This window comes from Schistocerca serialis, chromosome 7 (assembly GCF_023864345.2).
Source record: "Schistocerca serialis cubense isolate TAMUIC-IGC-003099 chromosome 7, iqSchSeri2.2, whole genome shotgun sequence".
Taxonomy (NCBI): domain Eukaryota; kingdom Metazoa; phylum Arthropoda; class Insecta; order Orthoptera; family Acrididae; genus Schistocerca; species Schistocerca serialis.
Window position 1 is genome coordinate 191,786,811 of NC_064644.1, and position 16,765 is coordinate 191,803,575.

A 16,765-nucleotide genomic window follows, 5' to 3' on the forward strand; every position below is an offset into this window, starting at 1 on the left:
GAGAGAGAGAGAGAGAGAGAGAGAGAGAGAGAGAGAGAGAGAGAGACGTAACTCGTGCACACATGACCACCGTCTGGCCACTGCATCTACAATCTCTGAGGGTCAGATCCAAACAAACCGCTCCTCATGCCATCCTGCCTCTCATCAGCAGCAGCTAGGCTAGTGACAAGAAGTGGTGGCAGCACTGACTGCAAAGTGGGGGAAGTGGAAGGAAGGGGAGAAGCAGTAAGAATGAAAGAATGAGGGACTAGGGAAGTGGTGCATATACTCAGCTGCACTCAGCCAGCTAAGATGTATGACACCCTAGTAAATAAACCTTTTCATCTACTGAGACAAGAATGAGATTTTTCCAGATTTTTTTTTTTTTTTTTTAATTCCCAGATACTCCCCTATTTCCCAGAACCCGTGGCAGCCCTGTACATATAAGGAGCAGTCAAATGAAAATGAAACACATGGGAAAGTATGGAAACTATTTATTACTTCAAAAGTAATGGCCCTAACAGTTAATATATTAACCCACTGTGAGGTGAAGACAGTCAATGCCTTGATGAGAAAATGCTGGTTGTTACCTACGAAACCACTATTGTGGCCACGTGCACACTTCTTCATCCGAAGCAAATCGATGGCCATGAATGTCTTCCTTCAGGGCACCACAAATCAGGAAATCGCATGGGGGTAGATCAGGACTGTATGGAGGACATGTAAGAGGCTTCTCCACAAAATTTCTGCATGCCAACACGTAGGCAGGCCTCTACACTACAACTTTTTTTGTTTTTCTATATCAATAGAGATTCATCTCCTTGGTAAAATGTATAGAATATGAACAAGTAAAGGCCAAAGTTCAGATGAATCGAGGGATGCAGCTAAACCATGTAGCACAGTAATCCCTTGGAGGGAGGAGGGAGGAGGGAGAGAGAGAGAGAGAGAGAGAGAGAGAGAGAGAGAGAGGAGTTCCCAAGCTCTTTTGGATCTAGAACTTTCAAATAGCACTATTGTCATGAGAAATGGTCACAAGAAAAGCAATGGCTTTTACACTTTTAAAGGTGTTTTCTTCAAAATAACATTTTCCATTTACAAATGTTACATCATTAATAAATCAATCAATCTTTGAGGTACTCAGTCCAAAGACACAATCTGAAGAATATCTATGTCATTTGGTGGAACTCTGTATACCAGTGTAACTGATAAAAAACAAAACAAGTATTATGAAGGATTTTATTTGTGTTGCGATTTAAAATATTACAGTCATAACATAACAAAACAAAATATTCATCAGTGGCAACGTGTTATTGCACATATCACTCCAGCAATATTTCCAAAATAAAAATAACAAATAAAAATCAGTTGTCACTTGGCATGAACATTTTCTTCTGTAGATATATTGCTTACATTTTTGAGTCCATTTTTTATCTTTAGCTCCAAGCAGTTTCCATTACTGCAGTCTGCTATTTTCCATGTGTAAAGTGCAATGTAACAGGCAGCTCTGGTGTCAGTATGAATATTGTGATATAAAAAAAGAAAGGAAGTATTGTAACAATGTAAACTTTGTGCACTGTGAGACAGGTTGATTGATAGGAGCAATGGGCAATCACTGTATACCATTATAAACTTAAATGCCTTAAAGTTTACCTACAAATACAGATTAACTGCAAGTCTTACTTCATTTTTGTTACATACTGTGTATACCTTACACCTCACAGCCCTCAAAATAATCATGGTTTAAAGTGCATGAGATGAAAACTGGAGGCCTGCATCAAATTTTCACTCTGGAAGTAAGATTCAATTATTAACATGAAAAGAATTACATTAAAGTCTTCAAATCATTTTCTTTTATTACTTTACAAAGTATTTCTAAAATTTTCATTTATTGTTGAAGTATTAAACTGTTTCTTTAGTAGAACATAATTTTTTATCACAATTCTCAACATAACTGTATAAACACCACATATTTTTTGCATAAATTAAACAATCTATTTACAGCTGAGCACAGATATTTTAAATCATGAAGAAATAGCTGTGGACAGGAAATTTCATAAATTACATAATATTTCCTTTTTATTACTTACTATTTACTTCTTTTAGTGAAGGCCATAAAATCTGCACTTTCATCTAGTCATGAGTACCAGCTCTATGGACTACATGAAGACTGTAGAATAGGATTTAAGGTAACAGATTCTCTTCAGGCACAATTCTTAATACTGTAAAGCAACAACTCTGGAAGGATCCACCACTCTCCCTCCATAAGTAGGACAGAAGTGGCTGAATACATGAGAACAGAGATTTCTTTTTGAGACTGATTAGTAAAGGCATATTTTAAGCAGCCAATACAAACGTTATAAAACTGGTCTGTTTCAAATCACTGCACTGGACTACTGAACATGTCTCAGTAACATATAGTCACTTACTTTGACACAAACAACAGCTCCAGTCACACTCTTCGACAATTCTTGCTGCTGTTGCTACACAGTACAGTCATATTTAAGGCACTACCCAAAAACGAATGTGATGTGTTCTCAATTTACTCTGAGTCCAATACAGTTAGACACTCTAAAGTGTCTACTATCAAACTCATGTTACACTTAAGTAACTAAAGGATATGAGCTGCTGAAAAATGACATTTAGATCTATAGCTGAATTATTTTGTGGGCATAAGGATTATCACAACTATGCTCCAAATAGTGATTACTATGCTGTCAGTCAGAAATTCCTAATTTACAATTACTGTCAACGATTCAGGAGAGATGAATGCTGGAGCAGATATTATCTCCGCAGCAGAAACAATATGACTTCAGCATCCCGTGTACTGTGATCAGAATACCTTGATACAACATAAGTGACAATCTTGTTCAACCCCTAATGTCTAGTCATAAAGACTGAGGAAGCAATCAATATGATTAACCTGTAGTTAAACAGTTGTTTTCACTTGAGCAGCAAAAAGTGTAGGTATTTTATTAAAAATGAGACTATGGGTTAAAAAAAGAAGGGACAATTACACTTCAGTATATATGTTTATCGAGCAGCTTTGATAAGGTTGTCATTTTAAGAATTCAAGCAAATAACTTTTTAATTTATAGAGTAAAATATTAACCCAGTTACTGAAGATACAAAGTAAACACTTCTCCTATCTTCTACAGAACAAAAATATGATTATTCCAAAATTCAACTTCACGCAGCATGATGCTAACACACTTCAATCATAGATCAGAGCTCAGGAAAAAATCAAATGGGACTCTATATGAACATTGTGATGATCGTTTTCATCCACACAGTTGTTAGTCATCACAAAACAATACTCTATCACAAGTGTTCCACTGCCATAATGTACACAACGGTACTAAGATGGTAGCTCAAGATGTGATCAACCAAGTGGATATCATTCCCAACAATTATCCTCTCACTCTCAGGAACAAACAAAACCATCATTTCATGTGATTTTGTGAAAACTCAGTTAGAATCAGCTAATGATATTATAAAAGCTTAGTACTGTACGGCTATTATCATACCGTAATTCCTATTACTTTACAAGAAATTGCTTGCATAGTAACAATACAGTGCTAATTAATGCTGATATAATTCCACTTCTCTGGAAGATCTGTGTCACCCAATGGCATTCAGCCATTTTTCTCTATCTTAATGACGTGCAACAAATTCTTCCAATGAGACAGGAATCTGTCCACGATAAGGCACATTGTATTTACGAATTGTGGCTGCAGCTAAACAAGTGAGTGTTGTGTAGCGTACTGGATTTATTAATTCATGTAGCGCAACACCTGCAGGCAGCAGCTGTTCAAATGTACGGCCCTGACCGTTCCTAGCATCTAAATGTGCACCTCCTTCAAGCAGAGTCCTAATGAGAGACGGTGCACCTAACTCTGTCGTAGCACCAGCTGCAAAATGAAGTGGTGTGCAGCCATCATCATCCTTTGCATCTGCATTGGCTCCAGACGCAAGGAGCAAAGATACAACAGCTGCTGAAGGGAGACGGCAGGCTGGATATCTTCCTCCTTCAGTTCCCCCTCCACCTCTCTGAGCACATGCCACATGCAAGGGTGTGGCTCCTCCAAGTCTGTGTGTTACAGGTGCCTTTGCCAATCTAAAAGACATGCCAAATTAACAGACAAAATATACACACATATATTTCACTATGATAAATTTTGATATGAACACACACACTGCTTTATATTTAACCAAAAGAAAAAGCAAAAAGAAAACCACACACACAAAAGACAACATCTGTGTTAAACGGGCCATAAAGACTGAACTATGTCACTGCTTCACAAAAGAAAAACATTTGAACAAAAGGACACAATTCTCCCTTAAAAGTGGAATGATGAAGGAGGTGCCCATGTACCAAAGGGCAGAAACTGAGCTACAATATTAATTTATTTAATGTATTTTTTTCCAAAAAGTCCCCATTTCCCCTTACATGAACATCCTGTACAATTTTCCTCAGTCTGTGTACTCCTCTCAGTGACGTAGTTACCTGCAACCATAAAACACTGAAGTTGGGACCCTAAAAATTGTTTAAATGTTGTTCATATATTATAATCACCTTCGTATATGTAATAATGATTTATCAAACAATGGAAAATCCAGGATGGAATGTAACAATATTGTGAGAAGAAAGTTGCTACTCACCATATAGTGGAGACACTGAGTCGCGGTTCAATCCCGTCTCCAGCCATCCTGATTTAGGTTTTCCGTGATTTCCCTAAATCGTTTCAGGCAAATGCCGGGATGGTTCCTTTGAAAGGGCACGGCCGATTTCCTTCCCAATCCTTCCCTAACCCGAGCTTGCGCTCCGTCTCTAATGACCTCGTTGTCGACGGGACGTTAAACACTAACCACCACCACCACCCACTGAGTCGCATATAGGCACAACCAAAAGATTTTCACACTTGAAGCTTTTGGCCAATGGCCTATGTCGTCAACAACAATAACAACAACAACAACAACAACCACAACCACAACCACAACCACAACCACAACCACAACCACAACCACAACCACAACCACAACCACAACCACAACCACAACCACAACCACAACCACAACCACAACCACAACCACAACCACAACCACAACCACAACCACAACCACAAACACAAACACAAACACAAACACAAACACAAACACAAACACACACACACACACACACACACACACACACTTTTCGCCTTACAAACTGCACTGCACGCTCTACTTACAAGCCATACTTTATCAACCTTCTCAGCTGTACACAACAGACAGCTACAAAATCACACCGATTGTTGGTGCAGCAGCTTATGTCCCACATTACTCCCGCCGATATAATTAATCTTATACTTTCAAATTGATCACTCTCCCTGCACCATTTCACATATTTTTGCGTGTTTACTCCCACCTTTCCGGTGCCACAGGATATTGTATCTCATCCTACGAACCACTCCCCACTCCAGACAATATATATATATAATCAGTTATTCTTTACTTAGAACTTTGTGACTTCTCGACAATATCAGCAAGTTTTCGCATTTCGCTATCATCAACACCTTCTGATTTCTTCTTGTGCCCTCATTTTGCATCCATCTCATCTTTTTTGTATATTTTCACACATATTTGGGTGTATTTTTGCAAAATTTTTCAGAAGTTATTCTACATTATTTATGTAAATTTTTCGCATTTTTCCACCACCATGGATCCTTGCTCCTTCCATCTGTGTCAATACAGAAAAGACTCCTTATCCCCACCCAGATCCCAGTCCCCCATACTGTTCCTGTGTTGTTGCTTGGCTCATGGAATCCCCCCTAATGGCCTTACCATCGAATTACAAATCTCTGGCTGCCACCCCTCCTCCCACAATCACTTCCACCTGTTCAAATTCTGCCAATCTTTAGCCCTCACCAACATAGTCCTGCAAAACCACATCAACCAACCCCAAAACACCTTGTAGTACCTTCTCCCCATCCACAAGATTCTCCTGCTATGCAATCCCAAATTCCTGGAACCCATAAAACACACAAACTCTTGCCCCGCAGGAACTTAAGCAACATGCACGACGCCACCTCAAAAAACTCTCCATCCTGCTCACTTCCTACTCACACCTTGGAGTGCCACTGTCCACCACCTCTACAACAACTTCCAAACCTCCCCCACACCCCCTCATAGCTGACAAACCCTGTCTTGCAAACCTACTACACTTACCCCGCCCTCCAAAACTCACTCTCACCACCACACAGAATCCAGAACCTAAACAGACCCTAATACAGTCATGAACCTCCCCTCCAGAAGCCTTAGCCCCACAGAAATATCAGTCCTTTCCAAAGACCTCACCTTTTGCCCAACTCCCAAATTCAATCATGCAGAACTTGTTAAAGACCTTCTCTCCTTCTCCCGGTCCCTACAGTGGAAACCCTTTTTCGCCACTAACCCTACCAATCAGACTCAAACCAAGACCATTATTGAACCTTGCCTAACTCAGTTCAATCTTCCATCCAACCGTGACCCACCTGCACTGCCCCCAAACCATCCCCCGTTAACTTTTTAGAGTTTCTTAACCTCAAACCTTGCCTCACCATTCTTCCCCAAATCCCTCAACATGCATACTAACCTTACATCCGCAGAAAAAACCGCAGTCCACCATCGAAAAACTGATCCCAACATTATAATCCTACCTAAGGGCAAAGGCTTCATCGCCGTTGTTCTGAACTGCAAGGATTACCTGGGGATGGGCTCCGCCAGCTGTCAGATACTTCCACCTACAAACCTTCCCACAGTGATCCCATTTCAGTAATCTAGCAAGATCTCCATCCCAGAACCTCTCCCCACAATCCATCTCTTTACTCGCCCCTGCCACTCCCAGCACTCCTACCTTCTACATGCTTCCAAAAGTCCATAAACCCTACCACCCAGGACTCCCCGTTGTGGCCGGTTACTGTGCTGCCACTGAGAGAATCTCTGCTCTTATAGACCAACACCTTCAACCTATTACCCGGAACCTACCCTCCTATATAAAATACACCAACCATCTCCTCCACCGACTCTCCACAGTTCCTGTCCCTTTACCACACGGTGCCCTGTTCGTCACTATTGATACCACCTCCCTGTACACTAACACTCCTAATGCCCATGGCCTTACCACTACTGAACACTACTTTTCCCAGTGCCCGACAGATTCCCAACAAGCCACCTTCCTAGATGTTGACGTCCACCTCAGAGATGGCTACATCAGTACCTCTGTCCACATCTGACCTACTAACCACCAGTAATACCTCCTGACAAGCAGTCCCTCTCAAAATATACTGAGGGTCTCGCTGAAGCCTTCACTGACCGTAATTATCCTCCCAACCTCATACAAAAACAAATCTCCCGTCCCTTATCTTTCCAGTCTCCCAACACTTCCTAAAGCCTCACCGTCTGGCCAGAGAGGAGCATTACCCTCATAACTCAGTACACCCATGACTGGAGCAACTGAATTACATTCTCCACCAGGGTTTTGATTACCTCTCATTGTGCCCTGAAATTGGAAATGTCCTACCCACTGTCCTTCCCACCCCTCCCACAGTGGTATTCCGCTGTCCACCAAACCTACACGATATACACAACCCCTGCTCCCAATCCCTTACCTCATGGCGCATACCCCTGTAATAGACCTAGATGCAAGGCCTGTCCCGTACATCCTCCCACCACCACCTACTCCAGTCCGGTCACTGAAATCACATATCCCATCAAAGGCAGTCTACCTGTGAAAGCCATTATGTGGTCTACAAGCTAAGCTGCAACCAATGTGCTGCATTCTATATAGTTTGTCAACCAACAAGTGGACCACCCTGTTGCTGAACACGCTGCCAAACATGATATCCTTCATTTCAATGACTGCTTCACAGCCTGTGCCATATGGATCCTTCCCACCAACACCAGCTTATCTGAATTGCGCAGATGGGAACTTTCCCTGCAATATATCCTACGTTCTCTTAACCCTCCTGGCCTCAACCTTTGTTAGTCATTGTCCTTACCCATCCAGCCCCTTCCCTGCTCCCATTCCAGCTCTACACAACCATCATTCCACTAACACACCCAGTCCTTTATTTATTTATTTATTTATTATTTTTTTATTTATTTCTCTGTTTCTCTCCTTTTCCGCTACTGGTCCTCCCCTCCCCACCTCTCCCCTGCCAGCCGCCCAACCTGCAGCACTTCACTGTCTGCCATCCCACCATACTATCCATCCCCCTCCCCACCCCAGCCTCTTCCTTTCCCCCACCCAGTCGCCACTCCCACCATGTACTGGTACTGTTGCTCACAGTGTGGTTTCAGTTGCCTGAGACTGCAGTCATGTGTGTGAGTTGCGTTCGCATGAGTGTGTGTGCGCGCATGCGCGCATGTGTATGTATTGTTGACATAGACCATTAACCGAAAGCTTTAAGTGTGAAAATCTCTCTGTTGTGCCTATCTGTGACTCAGCATCTCCACTATATGGTGAGTAGCAACTTTCCATCTCATGATATTGTTAATGATGATGTATTTGAATCAACTGAAAAGACGTAATGGAACACAGTTACGTATGAGAGAACAGATTAGTACACATGAAATACAAAGGACACGGAACAGAAGAAGCAGTACACGAATCAATGTTTTTGGGTATCTAGCTCCTAAGTTAACAATTTCATTCCATGCACAATATTAGAGAAGTGACCTAGCAGCATTCTAAAAGTGTTTAAAAGAATTCACGCAACATGCACCAAGACCACTGATTAGGGGGTCCACAGATGAGGATGTCAATTATCACAACACTGTGTGCAAAATGGAATGGGTACTCGGTTAGAAACTCAGAAATCCTGCCAACAACTGCTTAAAAAAAAAATCACAATAAAACTTTTTCTTTCACTGTCAAAGTTTTTCTGTAGAGTTTGCATTCATTGTTGCCACAGTATTTGACAGCTACAGGTTTCAGTCAGTATTGCAGCAGCCATTTGCCCTTCAAGGTTGAAAGCTGGTAACAAGCCTGCTAGCTGCCAGGGATCTTCTTTTCCCATACAAAGTGTAGTACGTTTGAGCCCTCTGACAGTAAATTATCATAAATCCTTAAAATAAAATAATTTAAAGCCCTAGTGACACATGTAATAAATGCTGTGAAAGAAAGATTTAATCATGCCCCCAACTTCTAATTTACTACTGCAGCCAATAAACAGACACAGAAGAAGAAAAAGGCACAAAGGATTGTATTCAGCAATCTGAGGCATAAAGGTATAGATAATTCCATAATAGACACAAGAAGTTTTGGGTATAAAAAAATTTTTAAAAAATGTAGATTTGATCATAGAGAGTGGGTTCAGCAAGACATCCATAACCACTATGAACAACAGCAACACGAGACTTTTGATAGACAACTATATCAAAAAGTAGCAAAACTTTTTTTTAATTTTGTAGACCTTATACATATAATTTTCAAAACTTTTTTATCCTGTCAGTAAACATGTTACTGATGTATATTCGCATTTTCAGTTTGTTTTGAATATTTAGTTTATTGTTGACAGTCTAAGATGTCATATGTGTTTTTGAGTCCTCAGTGAATTTCTACTTAAGAAACAGAATGGATCAAAGAATTTGCATTAAATTCTGCACATTGATTACTGACGACAATGTGGCAGAAGTAAAGAAAGTGGAAAATCACTGAATCGCTATTAGAGGAGTTGCTGATGATGTCAGCATAGCCTTTGGCTCATGCCAAAGCAATTTTTTCATATGTGTTGGGTGTGAAACATGTAGCAGCAAAGTTTGTTGCAAAATTGTTGAATTTTGATCAAAAACAACATCATGCAGATATCATTCAGGAACTGCTGAATGAAGTAAAATATTCAGAACTTCTAAAAAATGGAGATGGTGATGAAAATGGATATACGGATGGATGTGATGTTGTGACAGTAGATCAGACAAAGAAAATAAACAACTGGCAAGATGTGCGATGACACGGAGCATCAAGGCCTTATCATCCCAATGGACACTGCCTGAAGAGCAAAAATTGAAAAAAAAATTTGACAAGTCTGATCACATGTGAAGGTTCTGCTCATCTTTTTCTTCTATTACAATTGGATAATGCATCATGAGTTCCTGCCCTATGGGCGTACAGTCAATAAGGAACACTACTATGAAATTATGCGCCATTTGTGTGATGAAATCTGAAGAAAATGACCGGAACTGTGGCAAAAAACACTCATGGAAATTGCATTATGACAATACTTCCACTCACACCTCAATGCTTGTTCATGATAAAGGATCTCACTTTGGCACCATTGATAAGATAAAAGAATCGCTGAAGGAGCTGACCACCATAACGAAAAGTAACTTCCAGAAGTATTTCCGATTGGAGAAAGTGCTGGCACAAGTGTATTATATCTGATGGTAATCACACTGTAGGGGGGTGAAGTTGATAATTATGAATAAATAAAGATAATTTTGTTTTTCTTAAAGTTCTCATTACATTTTCATCACACTTCTTGTTTCTAATAGACCTTTAAATGACTCTTTTGTTACTGCTCAGCAAAATAACTTCATACTTATACACAAAAAGCACACAATAGTCTTCATTCTACAATAGTAATGTATTTAGTTAATCTGTTTTCAAGTTTTAGGCCATTTTAAGACAGTAACTCTTGTTTGGCGATGTCTTTGTAAGCAAAAAACTGGTTACTTAAATAAATTAATACTGTAGGAAATCCACATTTTTTGTGCTCTGTAACTACTGTAAGGGCTGGTAAGCTGCTGACTGAAGATGCCTACTGAAATCTGAATCTTGTTCTGAGCTTTCAAGAGTCATCAAGAACACGCACATACAGTGTAGCTGCAGCCGCCGAGCTGAGAGGATGCGCAGCAGCGGCAGCTGTACTTTTCTGATAAACAGTAAATTAATTTAGTCTTTTTTTTCCCAAGTGCTTCTGCAAAGAAGTGAACTTTAGGTGTGTATTTTAGTGTGTAGACTAGTAGTCAGAAAATTAATTGTAGTTTTTGTTTCTGCATAAATCTTATGAATATCATTGTGTAGGGCAGCTTCCTAGTGTAAATTTTCCCATTGCCAGAAACTCAAAGACATCACTAAGTTTTAATTTTGTGCTAGTAGACAGCATGAAGTTTAGATAAGTGCATTCTAGTTTGAATATTTATCTCGTGTAGTAACTTTTCGGTCAACAGGATTTCTAACAGGTACCTGTAAATCGATCAACTTCCGTAGAAAAATTTAATTGTGTTTAATAGCTTGCAGTGTCACAGTACAGTGAGGAATCTGTACATCAACTTTGTGTTAGTTTATTCTCCTTTGGTATATTTCGTACACATTTCAAATGCAACCGCACCATTTGACACCTTATACCTATTTTATACACAGTACATATGGCTAGGGACTCTGCTTGTTGTTAGCGGACACAAGGAAAGTTGGCTGCTGTCTGTAAACAGCTGGAAGTTGCGTTGGCTACCGTCAACAAGCTTCCAGCTAATAATCAAAGTTGCGGTGACATCAGGGTGCCAGTGACAAGCCCAGTTACACCTTTGGTGCCACTGGAATCCCCTGGTGAACCAGAAATTGCTGCAGCTTCTGATACACAACATCTGACTTGTCCGTCCTCACTCCAGAGTTCGTAGCAGACAGTGGTGGGTTCACATGTCACTAGGCGGAAAGCAAAAAAGGAAGCAGGCTGTGCGGCTGGCTCCCTACATCTTAGCAACAGGCACAAGGTGCTACCCATTGTAGATGATAACTCTGAGCCAGCAGGGGATTCCTCTCCTGTTGGGCCAGCAGTTGATTTTCCTGCCCAGTCCAGACAAGTACAGAGGGTGGGTATGCTTGTAATTTGGAACTCCAATGTTAGGCGGGTGACGGAGCCCCTCAGGGAGACAGCAGCCAAGGCAGGAAATAATTCTAGTGTGCATGGCACGAATGACGCCTGCTGCTTTGGTTCTGAGGCCATCCTCGGCTCCTTTTGGTGGCTGGCTGATTTGGTAGAGGCAAATAGCAATGCACACAGGGTGCAGGCTAAGCTATCTATTTGTAGCATCACACCCAGAGTTGATCGCGGTCCTCTGGTTTGGAGCAGAGCTGAAGGTTTAAACCAGAGGCTCAGACGACTCTGCAACTGTGTCCGATGTGAATTTCTCAACCTCCGCTATCGGGTGCAGAACTGTAGGGTTCCCCTTAATAGATCAGGTGTGCCCTACCTGCAGGAAGCGGCAACTTGGGTAGTGGAATATGTGTGGTGTGCACATGCGGCTTTTTCGGTTTAGAGAACCCCTCCATTGGGCTCAAAGACAGTTTGCCTGTTAAATTAGCCACAGTGACCTCAGAGAATCTTGGTCCTTGCAGATCAGAGATAGAAAAGATTAATATGACTCTAGTAAACTGCACGAGCATCCAAGGAAAGGTTGCAGAATTATACCACTTATTGAAGGTAATAATGCAAAGATAGTGTTGGGAACAGAAAGCTGGATGAAACCAGACGTCAATGACAACAAAATCCTAAGTTCAGATTGGAGTGTTTATTGTAGGGATAGGTTAGTCGCCAAAGGTGGTGGTGTGTTTATTGCAGTAAAAAATTTGATAAAATCTCGTGAGGTTATCACTGATTCTGAATGTGAATTAATATAGATTAAACTGAGTACCGAAGAACGCTAAAAATGGTGATCAGATGCTTCTGTGGGATACCTGGGTCAGGACCTGTAGTTGTAGAGTGCTTCACACAGAACTTGCAGAATATCATTAATAATTTTCCTGATCATGCCACTGTAATAGGGGGTGACTTCAACTTGGCTGGTATAGATCAGAAGTGTTATGCCATCAAAATTGGTGCCAGAGACAGGGATTCGTGTGGCACTGTTTTGGATATCTTGTCCAAAAATTACCTTAAGCAGATAGATAGAGAACCAACTCATGAGAGTAACATCTTAGACCTCCTGGCAACACACACACCTCAACTTATCGAATCAGTTAACAGAAGGAAGGTATCAGTGATCATTACGCTGTGACAGCATCTATGAAGACAGGTCCCATAGAGAATTGATGAATGGTGCAGGCTCTGGCAGTTGACCCTGAACATAAATAAATGTAACATATTGCGCATACTGTACAGTTACACTATTGATGACAGCTGGATACAGCGTCTGCCGTAAACTATGTAGGCGTAACTATCCAGAGCAGGCTTAGGTGGAATGACTACATAAAACAAATAGTGGGAAAAGTGGACACCATACTCAGATTCATCAGACGAATCATAAGGAAATGTAACTCATCCATGAAAGAAGTGGCTTATAAGGCACTTGTTCATCTGATTCTTGAGTACTGTTCATCTATCTGGGATCCCTATCAGGTAGGACTGATAGAGGAGATGGAGAAGATTCAATGAAGAGCGACACATTTCGTCAAGGGAGTGTTTATCTGGTGAGAGCGCGTTACAGAGGTGCTACACAAACTCCACTGGCAGACATTACAAGAGAGGCCTTGTGCATCAGGGAGAGATTTACTATTGAAATTTCGGGACAGCCCCCCGCCACACACACACACACACACACACACACACACACACACATATATATATAGTGATACCAAAAGTACTCTCCACCATTCACCATTAGGTGGCTTGCGGAGTATGATTTAGACGTAGATACCCAATCACAGATTCTTCCTTCAAATATCCTGTTATTTCCCTTTCATAGAGGTTAACAACAGTCCATTTCTAACATGACATGTCATTTTCTTCTTGAAAGAGGAATAATTACACACCAAACAACTCTCAGCAAATAAGAAGAGTCATGGTTACCTACCTGTAAACAGTGCAGTGAAGTTCAAATGTACGAGCCTCATCAAGTCCTGGCAAAAGACGTGCCAGCAAACATGCAAGCTGCAGGGCAACAACAACAGCTCGACGTAATTGAAGGGTTTCTCGTTCACCAACAGCTGCTGCTGGCATGCGATTCAGTTGAGTTGAGCCAGCCTCTACCTCTCTCACTGCCTTCCGAAGTACATCTAGCACTTCTTCAAATGATGCTTCAGGAACTCTCCTACCACGTGCTGCTGGTCGGCCCTGCTCTCCAGCCATGAAAGCAAACAGCTCAGCGAATGACGACAGTGAGCTCTGGGTCATCTGATTCAAGGGATCCAGCATTCTCTGCAAAGTACAGTTCTACAATGAGGTAACAGACACACAACTTTGCATCAAATGTCAAGGAATACACTGTAAGTGAACTAATTTTGAAATATCAGAAATATTCTTTTCTTTATTGTATATTTTGTCCATTGCTTTATTTAAATATGAATACCGATAAATACGAAAGGAAGCAGGAGGGGCAGGAGCTTATAACTCATTTTATGTCCAATGGAACATTATGTAAGAAAGCAAAGATTGACGTTGGTAAGACAGACATACATACATACACCTCAATAAAACATCCTCAGTGCTACCATTTATCTACGAATGTTAATAAAATTTAGACATTACAAAATAAAGCATACCACTTTTAGAAAGAAGATCTTCAGTCTAACACTTCTGATAAATCATATGTTTGAGTTTGCACATGTAATAAGCTCCACAAAATACAGTGAAAAGTCATAACCACCAAGTTCAGACTTGGTAAAAAAAGCTACAGATCCTGCTAGTGTACGTAGGAGCGGTATACTTTGAACTGAAGTATGGAGCAGATACTTCTGCTGCAATATCATTGATCATATGAGACAGTGGCGGCTAGTGCAAAATTTTACCAGTCTGCTCCAATGTGGTGGGTCGTAGCCTTTAGGTTTACAAGGATAGTAATCTTAATTAAACTGATTACAATAATTTTATGTACACTCCTGGAAATTGAAATAAGAACACCGTGAATTCATTGTCCCAGGAAGGGGAAACTTTATTGACACATTCCTGGGGTCAGATACATCACATGATCACACTGACAGAACCACAGGCACATAGACACAGGCAACAGAGCATGCACAATGTCGGCACTAGTACAGTGTATATCCACATTTCGCAGCAATGCAGGCTGCTATTCTCCCATGGAGACGATCGTAGAGATGCTGGATGTAGTCCTGTGGAATGGCTTGCCATGCCATTTCCACCTGGCGCCTCAGTTGGACCAGCGTTCGTGCTGGACGTGCAGACCGCGTGAGACGACGCTTCATCCAGTCCAAAACATGCTCAATGGGGGACAGATCCGGAGATCTTGCTGGCCAGGGTAGTTGACTTACACCTTCTAGAGCACGTTGGGTGGCACGGGATACATGCGGACGTGCATTGTCCTGTTGGAACAGCAAGTTCCCTTGCCGGTCTAGGAATGGTAGAACGATGGGTTCAATGACGGTTTGGATGTACCGTGCACTATTCAGTGTCCCCTCGACGATCACCAGTGGTGTACGGCCAGTGTAGGAGATCGCTCCCCACACCATGATGCCGGGTGTTGGCCCTGTGTGCCTCGGTCGTATGCAGTCCTGATTGTGGCGCTCACCTGCACGGCGCCAAACACGCATACGACCATCATTGGCACCAAGGCAGAAGCGACTCTCGTCGCTGAAGACGACACGTCTCCATTCGTCCCTCCATTCACGCCTGTCGCGGCACCACTGGAGGCGGGCTGCACGATGTTGGGGCGTGAGCGGAAGACGGCCTAACGGTGTGCGGGGCCGTAGCCCAGATTCATGGAGACGGTTGCGAATGGTCCTCGCCGATACCCCAGGAGCAACAGTGTCCCTAATTTGCTGGGAAGTGGCGGTGCGGTCCCCTACGGCACTGCGTAGGATCCTACGGTCTTGGCGTGCATCCGTGCGTCGCTGCGGTCCGGTCCCAGGTCGACGGGCACGTGCACCTTCCGCCGACCACTGGCGACAACATCGATGTACTGTGGAGACCTCACGCCCCACGTGTTGAGCAATTCGGCGGTACGTCCACCCGGCCTCCCGCATGCCCACTATACGCTCTCGCTCAAAGTCCGTCAACTGCACATACGGTTCACGTCCACGCTGTCGCGGCATGCTACCAGTGTTAAAGACTGCGATGGAGCTCCGTATGCCACGGCAAACTGGCTGACACTGACGGCGGCGGTGCACAAATGCTGCGCAGCTAGCGCCATTCGACGGCCAACACCGCGGTTCCTGGTGTGTCCGCTGTGCCGTGCGTGTGATCATTGCTTGTACAGCCCTCTCGCAGTGTCCGGAGCAAGTATGGTGGGTCTGACACACTGGTGTCAATGTGTTCTTTTTTCCATTTCCAGGAGTGTATTTATTAAATCAAGCTGTTTAAATATATTTAAATTTTATAATTGATTATTTAATACATAATTGATTGTTTAACAGTGTGAGGAATAAAATACAAAATGACGGCAACAATGGGAATCAAACAAGAATTGACAGACTGCCAGTGCAAGCACTTTACCAATGGGCTACAGGAACTGATGTGTGTATCAGTGTTTGAGAACTAATATCCTACACTTCTAGAACTTAAGCACTATTCATGTGTTTACGCATCCTGTTTCACCGACCTCACTGCTACGGACAAGTTATTTCCATATCTCAGTGAATAAAAAACTTTTAAGTGTTTATCATAAGATATAAACATCTCTCTGCATGTTACCATTTGCAAAATACCTCCTTTCAATATCTGAAACTGTTTATAAAATATGATGGTTGTTATGACTACATGATGCACAGGGACAGAAATGGGCACATTGGGAGTGACCAACCAACACATATAAAACTCAGTATCTTGAGAATGAAATGAGTTATCATTCTGCTCTCAGTTTCAGATAAAATTTCGAC

The 16,765-nt window shown here is 42.0% G+C and overlaps 1 protein-coding gene across 1 annotated transcript in view; it reads right to left on the bottom strand.

Annotated features, from left to right (window-relative positions):
- Positions 1-1,201: 1,201 nt before the first annotated feature.
- LOC126412207 (protein fem-1 homolog CG6966) overlaps positions 1,202-16,765 on the bottom strand; it is a 133,680-nt gene continuing 118,116 nt past the window's right edge. The window contains exons 7-8 of the mRNA XM_050081690.1: positions 13,786-14,129; positions 1,202-4,093 (exon numbers count right to left, since the gene is read on the bottom strand). Coding sequence (XP_049937647.1) covers positions 3,631-4,093; positions 13,786-14,129 — 807 coding nt within the window. The 3' untranslated portion in view covers positions 1,202-3,630. The remainder of the gene's footprint in view (positions 4,094-13,785; positions 14,130-16,765) is intronic.